Raw genomic sequence first — 17675 nt, 5'->3', positions numbered from 1 at the left:
TTCCAAAAAACATAGAAACATAACAGTACAACACAGTACAGGCCCTTCAGCCCTCAATGTTGTGCTGAGCTATGTCCAAACCCAAGATCATGCTAACCCATTCCCTATCATTCTGGTATGCTCCATGTGTCTATCCAATAACTGCATGAAAGTTCCTAAAGTGTCTGACTCCTCTATCACAGCAGGCAGTGTATTTCACACCCCCAACTACTCTGAGTGAAGAATCTACCTCGGACATCCCTACATCCACCTGAGGAAATAATCTCTGCATGTCCACTCTATCTATCCCCCTCTTCATCTTATAAACTTCTATTAAGTTGCCTCTCATCCTCCTCTGCTCTAAAGGAAAAACCTAGCTTCCTCAACCTTTCCTCATAAGACCTACCCTCCAAACCAGGCAGCATCCTGGTAAATCTCCTCTGCACTCTTTCCAATGCTTCCACATCCTTCTTGTGGAAGTTGGAAGAGTTTATTGTAATGTCGAACTATGTTAGGAGCTGTAGGTTTTAAAGAAAAAGATGTGGTTTGCACATGTAGATTCAAAATAACAACAGGTTTATTGTAGGAGGTGTCACCTGTACAGAGTAGAAAATGAAAATAAAGCAGAAGCCTGTGAAACACCCCAGTAACGACATCATCAAATCACATGACTGCCTCTGAAAGCAATCATGCAACCAATTAAATATATCACAGTTACAGAGATGAGAACACAGACCATTTTGAAATCAAGGTTGAGAATTTTAAAACTGAGACATGACGAGCAGATTCGAAGGTATGTTAATGATGGCTGAATGGGACACTGTGTAAGTTCATGGAATCACAGAATTGTTAGAGTACAGAAGGCAGTCACTCAGCCCATTGTGTTGGGACATGACAATGGATGAACTCAAGTTTCTGGAGGATGTGGGAGACTGGCCAGGAATGCGTTGGAATAACCCAGCCTAGAGGTAAACATGATTACAAATTTTATTATTTGCTGTGGCGCATTTGAACTCAGGTCCCATGAACATGACTCTGGTTCTTCTAATTACTGACCAGTGTTAATACCGCTACATCACTACCTGCCCTAATGCCCCATAGCTGTATAGTACTTGAAGCACTAAGAATTTCCTTTAATCGACACCCTGGGTGTTATCATTGGCCAGACAGCGAACAAAACCAGCCATATAGTTACTGTGGTTACAGGAATATGTCAGAAACTGAGAATTCTACAGCAAGTAATTAATCTCCTGTTTCTCCAAAGCCTCAAAGTCCAAGGCTCAGGTGATAGAAGTGTTTTTTTATTCATTCATGGGATATGGGTGTCGCTGTCTGGCCAGCATTATTGCCCATCAACTGAGTGTCTTGCTTGGACATTTCAGAGACCAGTTGAAAGTCCTGAAGGCAGAGCTGTTCAGAGAAGGTAATGGCCTTGTGGGATTATTGCTGGACTATTAATCCAGAAACTCAACTAATGTTCTGGGTTCAATAAAGAAAATAACTGGAATTAAGAACCTATTAATGACCATGAAACCATTGTCAAAAAAACTCACTTGGTTCTCTAATGTTAAGGGCTGGTATGGTGGCTAGCACTGCTGCCTCACAGCTCCCCATGTCTGTGTGGGTTTCCTCCAGATGCTCTGGTTTCCTCCCTGTCCAAAAACGTGCAGGTTTGGTGCATTGGCTAGGCTAAATTCTCCCTCAGCATACCTGAACAGGCACTGGAGATGCAACTAAGGGATTTTCACAGTAACTTCATTGCAGTGTTAATGTAAACATACCTGTGACTAATAAGTAAACTTTAACATCCTTAAGGGAAGAAAATCTGCCACACTTACCTAGTCTGGCCTACAGGTGACTCCAGAGCCACAGCAATGTGGTTGACTCTCAACCACTGAAATGGCTTAGCAAAATGCTTGATTGTATCAAGAAGGCAGCTCACCGCTACCATCTCAAGAACAACTAGGGAAGTGCAATAAATTCTGGCCTAGCCAGCGACACCCATGTCTCACAACTGAATAAGGAAGTTACAGGGCATTCAATAATTAAGGATATTCCTTCTCTGCAGGTCACAAATTGTGGCAAGCAGGGAGTATAACCAGGGTAAGGAATAAATCAAAAGCAGAGACTGGCAAGGGAAGGCAAAAGACTAGTTTGAGCAGATTCAAGAGCCAGTATGGATTTGGGATAGGTGAATTAATCTAGTTAATCTGAGGGTTCTAACAGAAAAGAGCAGTCAATGCTGTTGTCTACATAGACTTACAGGTGGCATTTGATGAGGTAGTAGTGTGACAGGGCCAGGGTTGCTTATATGGGCAGAGTGCAAATAAAGCTGTGGCTAGTGATGCCCAATCAGGCATCTGTGCTGTGCCCACAGCTCTCCAGTTGTATCATGAATGCAGATGAAGAATCCTGGCATAGTTTTGTCTGTTGACTAAACTAAGCCAGGAGAAACAGTAAATTGTGTAGAGTATGATCTTGCAACGGGACATAAACATATTGGGTAGTCAGAATTGTGGCAGATGCATTTCAAATTGAGTATTCCCCTGTGGAATTTTTCTACTAGACTATGAGCTGAGGAGCAGGAAAGGGCATCCATGGATACAGATCACTAAAAGGTGGAGGACAGGTACAGGGCTAAGGGAATGTTGGCCTGAGGAAGGATTGGTGCTGCCGTTGTACAGACCCTGGATTCAATTGTTGACACAGGTTGCATGGATGAACTGTTAGGAGTTTGATGGTGGTCTCATTGAGATGGTTAAATGATTTATTGTGGGAGATTGAAGTTCAAAAGAAGCAGAATCTTAAAATTAATCATACAATTGTTACAGTACAGGAGGCCATTTAGCCCATCATGTCTGTGCCAGAACTCATGTGGTTACCAACATCAACCAATTTTCCAACTTAATAAAAGCTCAGGGAGAGGAACGTTTTAAAATGAATTTATTTATTAATATCATAAGTAGGCTTACATTAACACTGCAATGAAGTTACTGTGAAAATCCCCTAGTCACCACATTCCAGCACCTGTTTGGGTACAATGAGGGAGAATTTAGCATTCCTATTACACTCAACCAGCATGTCTTCCAGACTGTGGGAAGAAACTGGAGCACCTGGAGGAAACCCATGCAGACATGGGGAGCATGTGCAGACTCCACACAGTGATCCAAGCTGGGAATCAAACCTGGGTCCCTGGTGCTTACGCCTCACAAATCTGGTAGAATTTTTTGAGGAGGTGACAAAAACAGTTGACGAAGGACAAGCCGTTGATGTCATCTATATGGATTTCAGTAAGACGTTTGACAAAGTCCCTCATGGTAGGTTGGTTGCAAAGATTAAGGAGGGGAAGAGGTATAACAGATATTAGAGGGAGGTTTTTCACAGAGGGTAGTGGTGGTATGGAATGCTCTGCTAAGCAAGGTGGAGGCAGGCACACTGGATTTGTTTGTTATTTAAGACAGGCACGAGTGGGTTGGAGATGAGAGGATAGGATATTGTTTTAAATAAGGTTCAATAACACTGGGACATCCCTGGTAATGTATAAGGATGAGGACTGATACTAATGTTTTTCCTCTTTTAATTCACAGGTTTTAAGTCGGTCTGCCTTGTTGTCCAACAAGGGGCATACATGTGATGGGTTGTACTAGGGCTGCTCTTGGATGTTCAAGAGTAGCCTACTGCTTCACAACATTAGTGTGCACTTAAACTGGACCAGATGCTGGGCAACACAACAGCTCAGTGACTATCACTGTTTGCTGTGCAGACACATGGCTTTGGGCCAATGTCTGTGGGAGTTTGCGCATTCTCCCCGTGTTTGTGTGGGTTTTCTCCGGGTGCTCCAGTTTCCTCCCACATCCCAAAGATGTGCTATTAGGCTGACTGGAGGTAATAAATTGTCCCTAAATTAGTTTTCCTCAATGTGGAATGCCATAACCATAGATAAGGGTCATGGGTGGAGGGGGGACTGGTAATGTTAAAATGGCAGCACAGGCTTGTTGGGCCAAAGGGCCTGTTTTCTGTTCTTTGCTGAGAGGCAGCAGTGCCTAACCACTGTGCCACCCTGCCACCCAAGGCTGCTCTCAAGGCAGAAACTAATTCCCACAAAGCTACAGCTGTCACCCTAGCCCATACTCAAAAGGTCAAGAGCACCAAGTACAGCAATTTGGGGCGGGGGGGGGAGGAAATGACAGATGTATTGTCATTGTACTGATAATCCAAAGACCCAGGGCAATGCTCTGGAGACTTGGGTGCAAATCCCACCACAGCAGGTGAAGTGTGAATCCAATAAAAATCTGGAATTAAAAGTTTAACAATGACCACAAAACCATTGTCAGAAAACCCCCATCTGGTTCACTAATGTCCTTTAGGGACAGAAATCTGCCATTGTCACCTAGTCTGGCCTACATGCGATTTCTGATTCACAACAACATGGCTGACTCAATGACCTCTGAAATGGTTTAGAAAACCACTTAGTTGAATGGCAATTCCAGATGGACAATAAATGCTGGACTAGCCAGAGACACCCACATCCCATGGAAAAATTCAAAAACAAGACTCCACACCAGTCAGTTTGGAGCATTTGATAAAAGGGCATCAGGTGCCCAGGAGAAAAAACAGCCTCAACATCTGATCAGGTAATAACTGGAACAGAGTTCCATTTGTTCTTTAATGCTGGGATCAAAGGAAAGATCAAATTCATTCAGTGCACACACAAAATTTACACTCAATTACAGACAATTAGTTTGACATGAAGGCAGCAGAGTGCAATGTGAAACCCTTTAGAGAGACAACACCAAACAAACATGTCTTAAAAACACATCGCTTTTATTTCCTTCTTTTCAACCAAACAGATGGGACAGGTCAGTTCCTGGTCGATTCCAACCTCAGTCTTAGGACCAGTCAGCTGTGGCACCACCCCATTCTGGAGCCTGTGCAGTGGGAGCAGACCAGTCTTCAGCTGCAGGCTGGGCACTCCAGTCCTCTGTTACAAGAAGCAGAAAGGAAAAAACACATTAGAAATCCTGCACTCTGAAGTTTCTTTGTCACCTGAAGAGAGAACCAATAGTGGATCCTGTAGTGCTGCTACAATCAGCAGAGTCAATGAACATCATTGCACTCCATACACATTTCAGAACTGACAGTGGGGTAGCCCCTACATCAACTTCCACTTGGTTGCTGAGTTGATGTTAGAACATAGAACAGTATACCCCAGGAACAGGCCCTTTGGCCCTCCAAGCCCATGCTGATCATGATGCTCTAAATTTAAAAAAATTGCTCCTATTCAGTCTGTATCCCTCTATTCCCTCCCTATTCATGTACCCATCCAGATGCCTCTTAAAATGTTGCTTTGTGCCTGCTTCCACCACCACCTCTGGCAGCACATTCCAGGCACCCACCACTCTGCATGAAAAACTTCTGCAGATCTCCCTTAAACTTCCCCCTCTCACCTTGAACCTGTGCCTCCTTGTAATTGATACTTACACCCCGGGAAAAAGCCTCCAACTATCCACCCTCTGTCTCTCAATTTTGTAGACCTCTATCAGGTCTCCCCTCAGCCTGTCTTTCCAGTCTTTCTAGTTTATTCAACCTCTCGTCATAGCCAATGCCCTCGAGGCCAGCCAACATCCTGGTGAACCTTCTTTGCACTTTCTCCAAAGCTTCCACATTCTTCTGTCAGTGTGGCAACCAGAACTGTATGCAATACTCCAAATGTGGCCTAACCAAGTTAGTCAATACCCTTATTTCCCTCCAACTCACTAGACAGCTACACTTGGATGTTTCCCAGATACTTCAGGAACTGCAAATCTTGAATTGTATAAACCCTCACACCAAATACTGCATTCAGTCACTTCCATTTTTGTCAAAAAATACAGTCCTCACTGGGCTACAGGAGTCTGTCCTGGGCTATCAAGAGTTACAGGATCCTGTGCTGACTGTCTCTGGCAGCTGAATTCTGTCCTGACATAAATGCTGGACCTGTTTATTTTGCAAGCCACAAAATCTACAAGCTGTGATGAATTCTGAACTGTGATATGGCACAATATCACAACCACCTGAATCTGAAAATAATTTCTTGTAAATACAAGATGGCCAGCTGGAAGGGGGATAATCATAGCACAGATTAATGCTTAGAAAAGTCAGTTATCAGGCAACATTTTCCAACAATAATCTCTTGCATCGGTTAGAAGTGAAGATCTAAACCATTCTGGTGATCACATGAACATAACAAGGGAGAAGATTGGGCTCTTGAATGTTGCACAGTTGGTGGAACCACACGCCAGAAAGAAACAAAGGGTGAACTGATACTGAAAAATTGAAAGCTCTTTAAAAGTCACCTCTTCCCCACCCAATCTCCCATCACTAACCACAATCATTCAGAAGACACTGTTGATCCCTAAACTCACTTGTGGCTGGCTCAGCAGTGAATGTTGCCGGCTTCACGTATGGACCTGCAGCCTCCAGCGTCTCAGCCAGATTTTTGCCAGTGGCAGCTGCAAACTGCTGGATGGGCACAGACGGGACCTGCACCCCCTCAGACCAGTCGGTGACTTCGGGCTGGACAAACTCTGCAACAGGTGCAGTCCATTCTCCCTGGTACTCCTCCTTGCCAGCAGCCTTCTCTGCAGCAGCTTGTTCCTCCTTCTCGATCTGCAACAGCATTCATTTAAATAAACAACATTACAGGGCAAGCGGCAAAAGCACGAAGTCATTCATCAACTCAGCTGAAAGTGACTACACCAAGAAAGACAAATTCAGCTGGGTCGCAGAGTGGTGCAGTGACAGATAAATTTGAAGCTCCTAAAATTTTCACGTCTATATCCGAGTTCCCGCAGTCTTAACCAGTCACACAGACAATGTTATGTCCCCATAAGCATGCAGACACACACTAGCACACTATCCCCAACAGCTCAGAAGCAAGGTACTTTGTGGGGAGACTTAGAACACAAAGGCATCAAACACAACAGTTTAACATAGCAGCAAAGGAAGATATTTCCACTGCTGGCTACTGTCAGTTGCTAGAAAAAAAACTGGTCACAGGAATTAGCCTCAATTCTGAAGCTAAAAAATTTAAAACCACGACACAGATCCCTGGGAACAAGAAAGCCTCAAGTTTATCTGGAAAGCGCAGGCAATTTGTCAAACGCACCTCATCGGGATCCCTGTAGAAGTACAGATCAGGCATCACTTCCCAAGGATGTTCACGGCTAATGGTGCCACGCATACGCAGAACCTCCCGGGCAAGCATCCACCACATCAGACCAATGGAGTGGGCGCCCTATTGGAAAAGACAAAGTTACATCCCTCAGCTCCCATCCTTTGAACCTGCAGTGAAAGATTAAAATCTAATAGCATCCGAGATCATCTGAAGTGCCTGCTGCAGAACGTAACACAAATAAAGTGGACTTGATCTGAGTTTTATAGCACGGAAAGAGGTCCTTCGGCCCATCATATATGCGCTAGCCATCAGGTGCCTATCCTTTCTAATACCATTTTCCAGCACTTGGTCTGTAGCCTTGTATACTGTGGCATTTCAAGTGTTCATGTAAATACTGTGAGGGTTTCTGCCTCTCCCACTCTCTGGCAGCGAGTTCCAGATTCCCACTACTCTAGGTGAAAAAGCTTTCCCTGAGATTCCCTTTAAATCTCCTGCTCCTTACAGTAAAACTCTGCTGCTGCCCCCCACCCCGCCCAACTTCTGCTAAGGAAAACCCCCAGTCTAACCCCCAGTCTAACCAGACTCTCCTCTTAGCTGAAAAGCTTCACTCCAGGCAACATCATGGTGAATTTTCCCTACACTTTGTCGTGCAATCACATCATTCCTATAGCGTGGCGGCCAAAAGTACTCTAATTGTGGCTTAACGAGCATTGTATACAGCTCCAACACAACCTCCCGGCTCGTGTTTTACACCTTGGCTAATAAAAGGAAATATCCTATCCCAAATGCCTTCTTAACCACCTTATCAACCTCTTCTGTTGCCTTCAGAGATCTTACATCCCAAGGTCCCTCTGTTCATTGTCAATTCCCTACCTTATTAGTCCTCCAAAATGCACCAGCTCACCCCTTTTCAGGGTTAAATTCCATACTGGACTGTTTCTCTTCTGGCAGCAGTGCTTGGTAACAGCAGCTCACTAGGTATGGCCAAATGCTGTGCACCATGAGGGGGGGAGGTCACTGCCATCACTGGCTACCAATGTTACCCAAAGTCAGCAACTCATTGCAGTCAGTACTGTCCCACAACCATCTAGATTCTGGAAGGAAGGCAGCACTGAGCCACCCCAATACCCTCATCACCAAGAAATTTGGTACAACCTTGGAATACCCCAAAACACATTACAGGCAGACAAATTCCTGTTAACCTCCACTCCCCAAATCCCCAGTTAGATTTTCAATTGAAGTATATCTATCTTACTCATCTAAAAGACATTGTTATAATTTTAAAAGTTTTGTTTGAAATACCAATTTAAACAATGCTTACTACAAATGATTACATGCACTGATTTATTGTAACTGTTCAGAGCACTCCTGAACAGTCAGGGTGTCTCAGTCAGTTACCTGGTACTCAACCTATAAGCATTATGCTGGCAATGTAGCAGGGATTACTACCAGATCTTACTCACTGAGCCAGAGACTCGAGCACTGTTAGAGATTCCTGCAGAATAATGTCGCACATTTCCTACTCTCAGAGTTCATCGGTCACTGAGTGGCCTCAGCTCCAAGTTCTAGCAATGTGCACTTGTGCATTGCACCCCTACCACACCAAGAAACCAGGCTCCATCAGTATTTCCACTTTTACAAGCCCCGGTGGTTTTGTGACAAAAGTCCATATACACAACATCCACCACCTTCCCCACCCACCACACATTTCACCAGCTCAAAGAATGCATCAGGCTTGATTTGACCTGTCACATGTATTTGCGTGCAGTGAAAAGTATTGTTTCCTGCACACTCTACAAAGCATACCATTCATAAAGGAAAGGAGAGTGCACAAAATAGTGTTACAGTCATAGCGAGCGTGTAGAGAAAGATCAGCTTAATGCAAATTCAAAAGTCTGATGGCAGCAAGGAAGCTGTTCTTGGTATGGGACCTCAGATTTCTGCATGATTTACCTTTCTGAAACCTCTTTCCAATTCAATTTCTTCACAACTAAGCTTGTTGGTCATTTCAGAATTCAAGCCACTGATATTAAATGAGTCTGCAAGTCCCCATTAAACTGGTCACTCCCCCAGCTCTTTCAATCTCATTTTCATCTCCACTTTGCTCCCGTTTATCTCCTCTGCCTCATTTCGAACCAATTCAGGATTTAGTTCCTCCCAAAATCTCTCTATGGAACAAAGCACCTGACAATCCTAGAACATCACAGCAGAACGAGGGATTCTCTGCATTTCCCTTACCTCCTCATCCTGGCCACTCCATCCACTGCTTGAGTTAATTGGGTGGATAAGAAAAGTGGGTGGTTCTAACACATGCCCAAGAACAAGAAACTTACATTCACCAACTTTTACAGATACACCATAGAAAGCATCCTTTCCGGATGTATCACAGCTTAGGATGGCTCCTGCTCTGACCAAGACCAAAAGAAACTATAAAGGGTCGTGAACGTAGCGCAATCCATCACGTAAACCAGCCTCCCGTCCTTTGGCTTTGTCTACACTTCCCGCTGCCTCGGCAAAGCATCCAGTGTAAACAAGTACCCCACAGACCCCGGGCATTCTCTCTTCCACCTTCTTCCTTCAGGGGGAAGACACAAAAGTCTGAGGTCGTGCACCAACCAACTCAAGAACAGCTTCTTCCCTGCTGCCATCAACATTTTGAATGGACCTACCTTGCATTAAGTTGATCTTTCTCTACACCCTAGCTATGACTGTAACAGTACATTCTGCACTCTTTCCTTTCTCTATGAACGTATGCTTTGTCTGTACAATGCGCAAGAAACAATACTTTTCACTGATACACGTGAAAATAATAAATTAAATCAAATATTTACAGAACAGGAGCCTTAATTATAAGGAGGAAAAGAAAATAGAAGCTTCAGAATAAAGTTCTAATTATGGCAATTAACTGAATTTACAGTAATAACCGGCTGTACCTTGTTGTTGCATGGAACAGCAATATCCACATAACGCAGGGGCGAGTCAGTGTTGCACATGGCAATGGTGGGGATGTTAACATACGATGCTTCAGTTAAAGGCTGATGATCCTGTCGAGGGTCTGTCACCACCAAGAGTCGGGGTTCCCTGAAAGCAGCCTGGATCTGATTGGTGAACGTACCTGGGGTGAATCTTCCAGCAATGGGGGTGGCACCAGTGGCAGCGGCAAACTTGAGGACAGCACGCTGAGAGAGGGGATAGGCAGTCATTGAGAAGAACATGGGAAGAGCTTACTGCTAACCTAGCTGAGCCCTCACACACAGCTCCGCTATAGCTGAGCACCCACCCCACCCCCAGAAGAGACAACATACACATGTATGCAGCACAGTGGTTAGCTCTGTTGCCTCACAGCACCAGGGACCTGGGTCACTGTCTGTGCGTAGTCTGCATGTTCTCCCCGTGTCCACGTGGGGTTCCTCCGGGTGCTTCAGTTTCCTCTCAGTCCGAAAGATGTGCTGGTTAGGTGCATTGGCTGTGCTAAATTCTTTCGTGTACCAGCTAAGGGATTTTCACAGTAACTTCATCACATTGCTAATGTAAGCCTACTCAACACTAAAAAATAAACTTTTGAAATTAAAAAAATAGCTTCAACATACCACTGCAGAGAATTAAAACAAGACCAATCTCTCAAACCCCCCCTTGGGTATTAATCTCCCTCTTACATGTTTCTATCATCAGCTTTCATCAGCATTTCTTTCATCAGCATTCTGCAGTAACACCGACACGCTCTCCGAGTTCAATTTGAGATAAATTGTGACAAGAGTTACTATCAAACCCCACTCATCGAGTCACTTGGACTCTTGTGGTGTTAGCGAAAAACTGTCAGGTTTACTGTTGCACACTTCCGACACTTGAGAGATCACTGGCCAAAACACTGGCCCAAATCCCTAAGTTTTAATAATGTGCGTTTTCATGACAATGGTAAACAGTGCCTGGTGGCTTTACAGGACAGAGGGGCCACTGCCACCCCAACAACAGGGGGGGCCGCTTCGATACACACCTGTCCAAACGGTCTGGAAGAGATGACGCAAACATCAGCTGGGTTCTCAATAGAGACAATGGCACGGGCAGCAAGCAGCAATTTCTCCCAGGTCTTCTTCAGGTTTATGATATAGATACCTGTCAATGAACAAAACATATTTAAAAATTAACATAAACATTAGCAGCAAATCAGAATTAATCTTGGTATTAGCACCCAAAGTTGTATAAAATCCCCTCCCCTGCCCCTCAACCGTTCCTGATTCTGTCCCCAGAACCACAGGTACTTGTGGGGCAACAGGCAAAAGAACACGAGTGGAATTCAATCAACATCTCAAACAGCCCAGCACAGATACACTGGGCCCAATAACCTCATGTGCTCCCAGGAGAGGTGAGACACCCTACAAGCAGCTTGCCTTTATATTGCAACCCTAACATAATGAAGTGCTGCAATACACTTCAACAACCTATCAAGAGAGTTTGACACTGAACCCACAGTGTTATGAAGACAAGTGATCACAGGGATGATGTTAGAGTATGTTGTTAGAGGGCTTCAGGAAGAGCACTTCAGAGCCCAAGTTGACCTTCCCCAGGTACTGTGATTTCACAAGTGATTGGTTATGAAGTACTTTTGGACATTGAGGAATGCGATGATACAATGCAAATTCTTCCCTCATCTCCACCTAACAACAGTGCGGACGTGGGAATGCCAGGCCTTCAAAGAACGTTCCACCACTACCAACCACAGACAGCAGAGGCTGGAGACAACTTGCGAAGCAATCTTCTCAATTAGCTCAGCAGATTCTATAGTACAGGATAGTGCAATGCAGGGAGTGAAGAGAATTCTCAGGTTAACACCAGGCATCTCAAGCCACGTAACAATAAAGTTGCAAAACACAACAAGGACTATAAAAGGTTGTGAATCCATCACACAAACCAGCCTCCCAGCCACTGACTCTGTCTACACTTCCCACTGCCTCGGCAAAGCAGCCAGCATAATTAAGGATCCCACGCATCCCAGACATTGTCTCTTCCACCTTCTTCCATCGGGAAAAAGATACAGAAGTCTGAGGTCATGTACCAACCAACACAAGAACAGCTTCTTCCCTGCTGCCGTCTAGACTTTTGACTGGACCTACCTTGCATTAAGGTGATCTTTCTCTACACCCCAGCTATGACTGTAACATTACATTCTGCACTCTCTCCTTTCCTTTTCTATGAACAGATGCTGTCTGTACAGCACACAAGAAACAATGCTTTTCACTATGTTAGTACAAGTGACAATAATAAATTAAATCAAACTGAACATCCCTTCCTAAGCTGAATCCACCCACTTCAATTATTTCTAGGTTAGTGCACAGAACCCTGAACATTCTCTAGCAAGGACATACTACGTATACAGGTCTATTGTGGCAGGAACTACTATCAAACTCCACTCATTAAGTCAGAGACTTTAAGTGGTGTTAGCGAAACACCTGCCAATTTAATGTAGCACATCTCCGACACTCAGAGTTCACAAGCCAGAAACTGACCTCAGCACCAAGTTTTAAGAATGTGCGGAACTGTTTTTGTTAAAAAAAAAATCAATCACCCACAGATCCCTCAGAGGCTGATACCAAGCCTGTCAGTTCCCTAAAGGTACACATCAGTTTCTCAGCCATTGTCCACAACCTGAAACCTTCTCTTGGGACATTATGTGACGAACATAGTCTCACAATTTAGTTGTCTTTCTCAGCTTATGTAATGAATCGATATGAAACTTCAACCCTCCCCCAGAACATCTTACCAGCCAAGTGATTCCTTGCAGACAGGTCACCTTGAATATTGCTTGGGCATAACATACAGTAATCTCAAAACAATTGATGTCATTGCAGGAAAGCAGAATTTTTAGGGTATGATAAAACAGGATACTAGCAATCCAGAAGTCTCAACTAAAGATCCAAAGGCACAAATCCAAATGCCTCTGGATGCTCCGGTTTCCCCCCACATTCTGGAAGACGTGCTGGTTAGGTGCATTGACCCGACAGGTGCCAGACTGTGGCGACTAGGGGAATTTCACAGTAACTTCATTGCAGTGTTGATATAAGCCTTACTTGTGACTAATAAATAAACTTTAAATGTAATGGCTACAACTGGAGAGTTTAAATTCAGTTCATTATCTGGAATACAAAGCCAGGCTCAGCAGTGATGACCATGGAACTGCTGGATTGACATAAAAACCCATCCAGTTCACTAATGCTCTTAGGGAAAGAAATCTGCCATCCTTAACCGGTCTGGCCCACATGTGCTTCACAGCTCTTTGAAATGGCCTGGCAAGAAGCTCTGTTGGTAGTATGGGCAATAATCCTGGTCTCACCAACAGCATCCACATTCTTTTAATGAATAACAAAAAAAAGCAAAGGAATTGGGAAAACCAGGTAGATTTAATGGGCCAGAGTTCAAACTGAGGCCAGACTGTCAGAAGAAAGTCTCCTCAACCTACCGACTGCAACAGCAAGTGAAGCCAGGTGGGAAATTATATGTACACCTGTGGCTGTCATTAATATGCATCATTATGCTTCACAGGAGTGTAATCTAAGAAAATAAATGCAGCAATACCTAAAAGTTCCACTAGAGAGGTACATTTTAAGGACAGCTAGAGGTATGGGATATCAGTGATCAGAGTTTTGGTATCCTGATGCACAGCTGTAGACAGGCACCAGAGTAGGGGAACAGCTCACTTCCCACAGTGACATCTCAACTTCAGGCTAAAGCCAACAATATAAAATTGTGGCAGAATTCCTATCATGGGAGGTGCATCCAAACCCTTATGGGAGCTGATTAGACTGGGTTATTCTGGGGCCTTCAGCATGGATTTGGACTCTAACTCCACATGATGCCAAGAAACCTTTCCAGGGGTACTTTAAACTCCACACCCTTGATTCAGCTGTCTGGTGCCTACCATCACTTTTCCTCTTGTAGACATACTGTTCCATCTGGAAGTCCAGGTTGGTGCTGCCCAGGTGGGTTGAAGCAGCAAGGAACTTGAGGACATCCTCCTCCTTCATCTGCAGCACGTCGAGGCCTCCGGACATTGTGAATGTTTCCCTTTATAAGCAACGATGGGTAACCTGAGGGACAAAAAGTGACACATTAAACAGATCTGAACATGGATACACAAACATACTGCACACCACAGGTACAAATTTCAAACTTCTCATCAGAGGCTTCTCTCATCAGGAGCTTCTGATGAAAAACCCCTGACCAGATACATGAACGCTTTCTCACTCAACAGCTGCAGCCAAAAGCTGCTGAGAATTTCCAGTTTTTATTTCAGGACTCTAGCATCTGCAGTACTTGGCTTTTGCATCACATTTTCGCTGTTGTCCCAGCTCAGATCAGCAATTAGATCAAGTCAGTATGACTCACACCTGCCAAGGTTGGTAACCATATAAAAAATACTGCAGAGGCTGGAATCTGACCAACCAAACAGACCTAAAACATTAACGTCTTTCTCTCCCTAAGAGACTGTCAGGCCTGCTAAGTTTTTTTCAGCTTGTGTTTTGGTTGATGACTTTGATGGCTTGACACAGCATGAAAATAATGTCTTCCGGGTCTGCTATGTGGACAATCGACAAGAAGCAATAGCCTAAATCAAAGCTTCTTGACAAGGCACTGTTGAGGTTAACCTATGCCACCTTGATGGACAATGGCAGCAGACGCCTGGGAACACTGCCAGTTGGAACCTTCCTAAACCACTCTTCACCCTGATTTGAAAACATACTGACCTTTCCTTCACTATCACTGGATAAAAATCCTGGAACTCCTTCCCTAACAGCATTGTGGCTATACCTACACCTCAAAGATGTGCAGGTTAGGTGGATTGGTCTTGCTAAATTGCCCCTCAGTGTTAGCAGGGGTCAGCAGAATAAAAACGTGGGGTTACAGGTATAAAGACCTGGTGGGATTGTTGTCAGTGCAAGCTCAATGGGCCAAATGGCCCCCTTTTGCACTGTGGGGATTTCACGATTCTACACGGACTGCAGAGGTCCAAGGTAACAGCTCACCACCACCTTCTCCAGGGGTAATTAGGGATGGGCAATGAATGCCATCTTGCAAGTTGGTAGCTGCAGTTGTGCCCCTCATTGATCTGACTTGGGAGTAATTGACCTCAAGACCACCACTTGGTGTCCCCCTTTAGTGTCACATTTGGTGGGCCCTCTGACACCCGATCACAGTCTAGGGCCAAGCCTTCAATTGAATTAGTGGTTATCACTGCTGCCTCACAGTGGCAGGAACCCAGGTTCAATTCCCAGTTTGAGTCATTGTCTGGGGATGTCTGCACAGGTTTCCTCCAGGTGCACCAGTTTCCTCCCAGTCAGAAAGATGTGATGGTCAGGTGCATTGGTATGCTAAATTCTTCCTCCGTGTACCCAAACAGGCCCCGGAGTGTGGCGACTAGGGGATTTCCACAATAACTGCACTGCAGTGTTAATGTAAGCCTACTTGTGACACTAATAAATAAACTTCAAAATAATATGCTGCTGGTGCCAACCCATTATGCAGATGAACTGAGCACAGGGGGGCACAGAAAGAGCATCTCATCACTGCACCAGCAGCAATCCGTGCCTTCCAATTCTCTAGAGGAGAGCGGAATGCGCTCAAACTGAATCCACACACACTCCCATAAGTGAAGAGGGGACGACCCGGCGACTGTGACCACAGGTTCCAGATCCTGGAACACATAAGAACATAAGAAATAGGAGCAGGAGTAGGCCATCTAGCCCTTCGAGCCTGCCCCACCATTCAATAAGATCATGGCTGATCTGTCGTGGCTCAGTTCCACATTCCCGCCCTCTCCCCATAGCCCTTAATCCCCTCGCTTATCAAAAACCCATCAACCCGCGTCTTAAAAATATTTAGCGAGGCAGCCTCCACCACTTCAACAGGCAGAGAATTCCAGAGATTCACCACCCTTTGAGTGAATTAGTTCCTCCTCAACTCCGTTCTAAACCGCCCCCCCGCCCCCTTTATCTTGAGGCTGTGCCCCCTAGTCCTACTGTCCTTTCTGAGCGGGAAGAGTCTCTCCACTTCTATCCTATCCATCCCACTCATCATCTTATACGTCTCAATGAGATCTCCCCTCATTCTTCTAAACTTTAACGAGTACAAGCCTAGTTTATTCTGCCTCTCCTCATAGCTCAACCCCCTCAACTCCGGTATCAGCCTAGTAAACCTCCTCTGCACTCCCTCCAAGGCCAAAATATCCTTGCGTAAGTGCGGCACATCATCCGCCAACCAAAGATGCTTGCAGGAGGCACCTCTATTTCCAATCAGTATTCCAGGAGGCTGAGGAACCATCAGCTAAACAAAACATCCCATTACAAGGGCATCCTGTCATCAGAAAATAGTTGGTATCAGAGTGTTGGGCACATTCAAAGGATACGAACTGCTACCTCACAGCACCGAGATCAATTCCCAGCTTGGGTCACTGTCTGTGCGGACTCTACATGTTCTCTGTGTCTGCGTGGGCTTCCTCCGGGTGCTCCAGTTTCCTCCCAGTCCAAAGATGCATGGGTTAGGCGGATTGGCCATGCTAAATTGTCCCTTAGTGCCAGGGGGATTAGCGGGGTAAGTACATGGGGTTACGGGATAGGGCCTGAATGCGATTGTGGTCGGTACAATCTGGACGGGCCGAATGGCCTCCCTTCTGCACTGTACGGATTCTGTGAATCCTCCACCCCCATGGGCATCAGGAAAACCGTACACGTGTTAATGGCCGCCTGCCTGGCCAACGACCAGAGCCTGAGGCCTAGCCGGGGGAGTGAAAAACGCTTCAACCGCCGCCCCCCCGCCGTTTCTAACAGTCGGTGCTGACAATGCGGGGGCCCGGCGTGTTGTGCGGCGGGCAGGCTCCGCTATACTCTTTTCCATCCACCCCCCCCCGCTCCCGCTTCTCCCCCTCACTCACTTGGTACAACGCCGTGTGGAAGCTCGGCGACAAAGAGGCCGCGCGCAGGAAGTGACGCCATTTTATAGACGGCCCCCTGCCCTCCGGCCAATCGGCTGGCGGCTCGCCGGGCATCCATTTCCGGGGTCGTTGCCAGGGTGACGGGGCTGCACCTCGTCAGGCTTCTGACGGAGAGGTAGGCCCGGCAGAGGGCAGCCTGGAGTTTGTCCCATCAGCGGCTCCCACTCACTCCAAGGTATCCTTTTAATTTATTATTATTACAGGTATTAGTAGACAGTGAAAAGTATTCGCCTTCCTTTTGAGGAGCTGCCCCTTTTAATTTGTCCCTAAGTTAATTTGAGTTAGTTTATTTGGTTGGTACGAAAATAAATACAGTGAAAAGTATTGTTTCTTAAGCATTATACAGACAAGGCATACCGTTCATAGAGAAGGAGCGAGTGTAGAATGTAGTGTTACAGTCATAGCTAGGGCGTAGAGAAAGATCAACTTAATATAAGGTAGTTAGTCTACCATACCGATCAGATAATAATCCAATTCCCTCTTGAATGAACCTTCCTCTTTCCAACGTGTGCTCAGATTGCCAATTCTGATTAGTTTTTTGATTTGATTTTGAGCTCC

The 17675-nt window shown here is 45.3% G+C and overlaps 1 protein-coding gene and 3 non-coding genes across 4 annotated transcripts; all 4 read right to left on the bottom strand.

The window, feature by feature from the left end:
* Nucleotides 1–4784: 4784 nt before the first annotated feature.
* rpsa (ribosomal protein SA) lies at nt 4785–17116 on the bottom strand. Its single transcript, XM_080217312.1, has 7 exons — nt 17058–17116; nt 14049–14217; nt 11130–11248; nt 10069–10314; nt 7127–7255; nt 6384–6627; nt 4785–4960 (listed from the first exon to the last, which is right to left on the bottom strand). Exons 2-7 carry the CDS (start codon nt 14179–14181, stop codon nt 4869–4871), a joined length of 963 nt encoding a protein of 320 aa, XP_080073438.1. The 5' UTR covers nt 14182–14217; nt 17058–17116; the 3' UTR covers nt 4785–4868.
* LOC145361805 (small nucleolar RNA SNORA62/SNORA6 family) lies at nt 8564–8715 on the bottom strand. The gene has a single exon (XR_013889869.1). It is a non-coding gene; the product is annotated as a small nucleolar RNA SNORA62/SNORA6 family (small nucleolar RNA).
* On the bottom strand, nt 10879–11038 carry LOC145361803 (small nucleolar RNA SNORA62/SNORA6 family). The gene has a single exon (XR_013889868.1). It is a non-coding gene; the product is annotated as a small nucleolar RNA SNORA62/SNORA6 family (small nucleolar RNA).
* Nucleotides 12513–12668, bottom strand: LOC145361802 (small nucleolar RNA SNORA62/SNORA6 family). Its single transcript, XR_013889867.1, has one exon. It is a non-coding gene; the product is annotated as a small nucleolar RNA SNORA62/SNORA6 family (small nucleolar RNA).
* Nucleotides 17117–17675: the final 559 nt, after the last annotated feature.

This window comes from Carcharhinus amblyrhynchos, chromosome 35 (genome assembly GCF_965287045.1).
Source record: "Carcharhinus amblyrhynchos chromosome 35, sCarAmb.v2.hapA, whole genome shotgun sequence".
NCBI lineage: Eukaryota > Metazoa > Chordata > Chondrichthyes > Carcharhiniformes > Carcharhinidae > Carcharhinus > Carcharhinus amblyrhynchos.
This window is presented reverse-complemented; position numbering and strand designations above follow the sequence as displayed.